General features: G+C 43.7%; 1 protein-coding gene across 1 annotated transcript in view; it reads right to left on the bottom strand.

Annotated features, from left to right (window-relative positions):
• Positions 1 to 224, bottom strand: part of LOC106818662 (sodium- and chloride-dependent GABA transporter ine-like) — a gene marked incomplete at its 5' end in the record, with an annotated part of 11,074 nt that extends 10,850 nt beyond the window's left edge. The window contains 2 exons of the mRNA XM_014823349.1: positions 21 to 31; positions 90 to 224. Coding sequence (XP_014678835.1) covers positions 21 to 31; positions 90 to 224 — 146 coding nt within the window. The remainder of the gene's footprint in view (positions 1 to 20; positions 32 to 89) is intronic.
• Between the last annotated feature and the right edge of the window lie 534 nt (positions 225 to 758).

Genomic DNA, 758 nt, shown 5'->3' with positions numbered 1-758 from the left:
TATGCTCACCCTTAAAGAACGGACATATAGACTGCATAGCATGGATCGGTCCGAGGCGCGTGTACTGTCCCACAACTATAGATGCTCACCCTTAAAGAACGGACATATAGACTGCAAAGCATGGATCGGTCCGAGGCGCGTGTACTGTCCGACAGCAAGCTCCATGTAGAGCAAGGGTATTCCACACACGCATAGCATGATCACATAAGGTATCAAGAACGCACCTGTAAGTATAAGATCACTTAATTATTTTAATTAGGGTACAAAGAACGCACCTGTAAGTATAAGATCACTTTATTATTGTAATTAGGGTACCAAGAACGCACCTGTAAGTATAAGTTCACTTAATTATTTTAATTAGGGTACCAAGAACGCACCTGTAAGTACAAGATCACTTTATTATTTTAATTAGGGTACCAAGAACGCACCTGTAAGTATAAGATCCCACACGGTAACATAGGATATAAGCAATGCGCAGTTAAGTATTATCAAGAGTGCATAATAGAGAATCTCTATTATGCACTCTTGGTATTATGCGCCCCTCCCCGGGGTTTTAGGGAACAAGGAAACAGGTGCATTAACTTTCGGTGAACAGGAGATATTGTTGAATTATTTATCTGGCTTCCAGCCTGCCTGCCTGTCTGCCTGCCTGTCTGCCTGCCAATTAAGCCATCTGTTTTCCTTACCTAGTGTGTGTGCGTGCGCGCGCGCGTGTGTGTGTGTGTGTGTGTGTGTGTGTGTGTGTGTGTGTGTGTGTG

Source organism: Priapulus caudatus, unplaced genomic scaffold, assembly GCF_000485595.1.
Source record: "Priapulus caudatus unplaced genomic scaffold, Priapulus_caudatus-5.0.1 Scaffold2415, whole genome shotgun sequence".
NCBI classification, from domain to species: Eukaryota; Metazoa; Priapulida; class Priapulimorpha; order Priapulimorphida; family Priapulidae; genus Priapulus; species Priapulus caudatus.
Note: the sequence above shows the minus strand (reverse complement) of the source record. Positions and strands in the feature narration are given on the sequence as shown.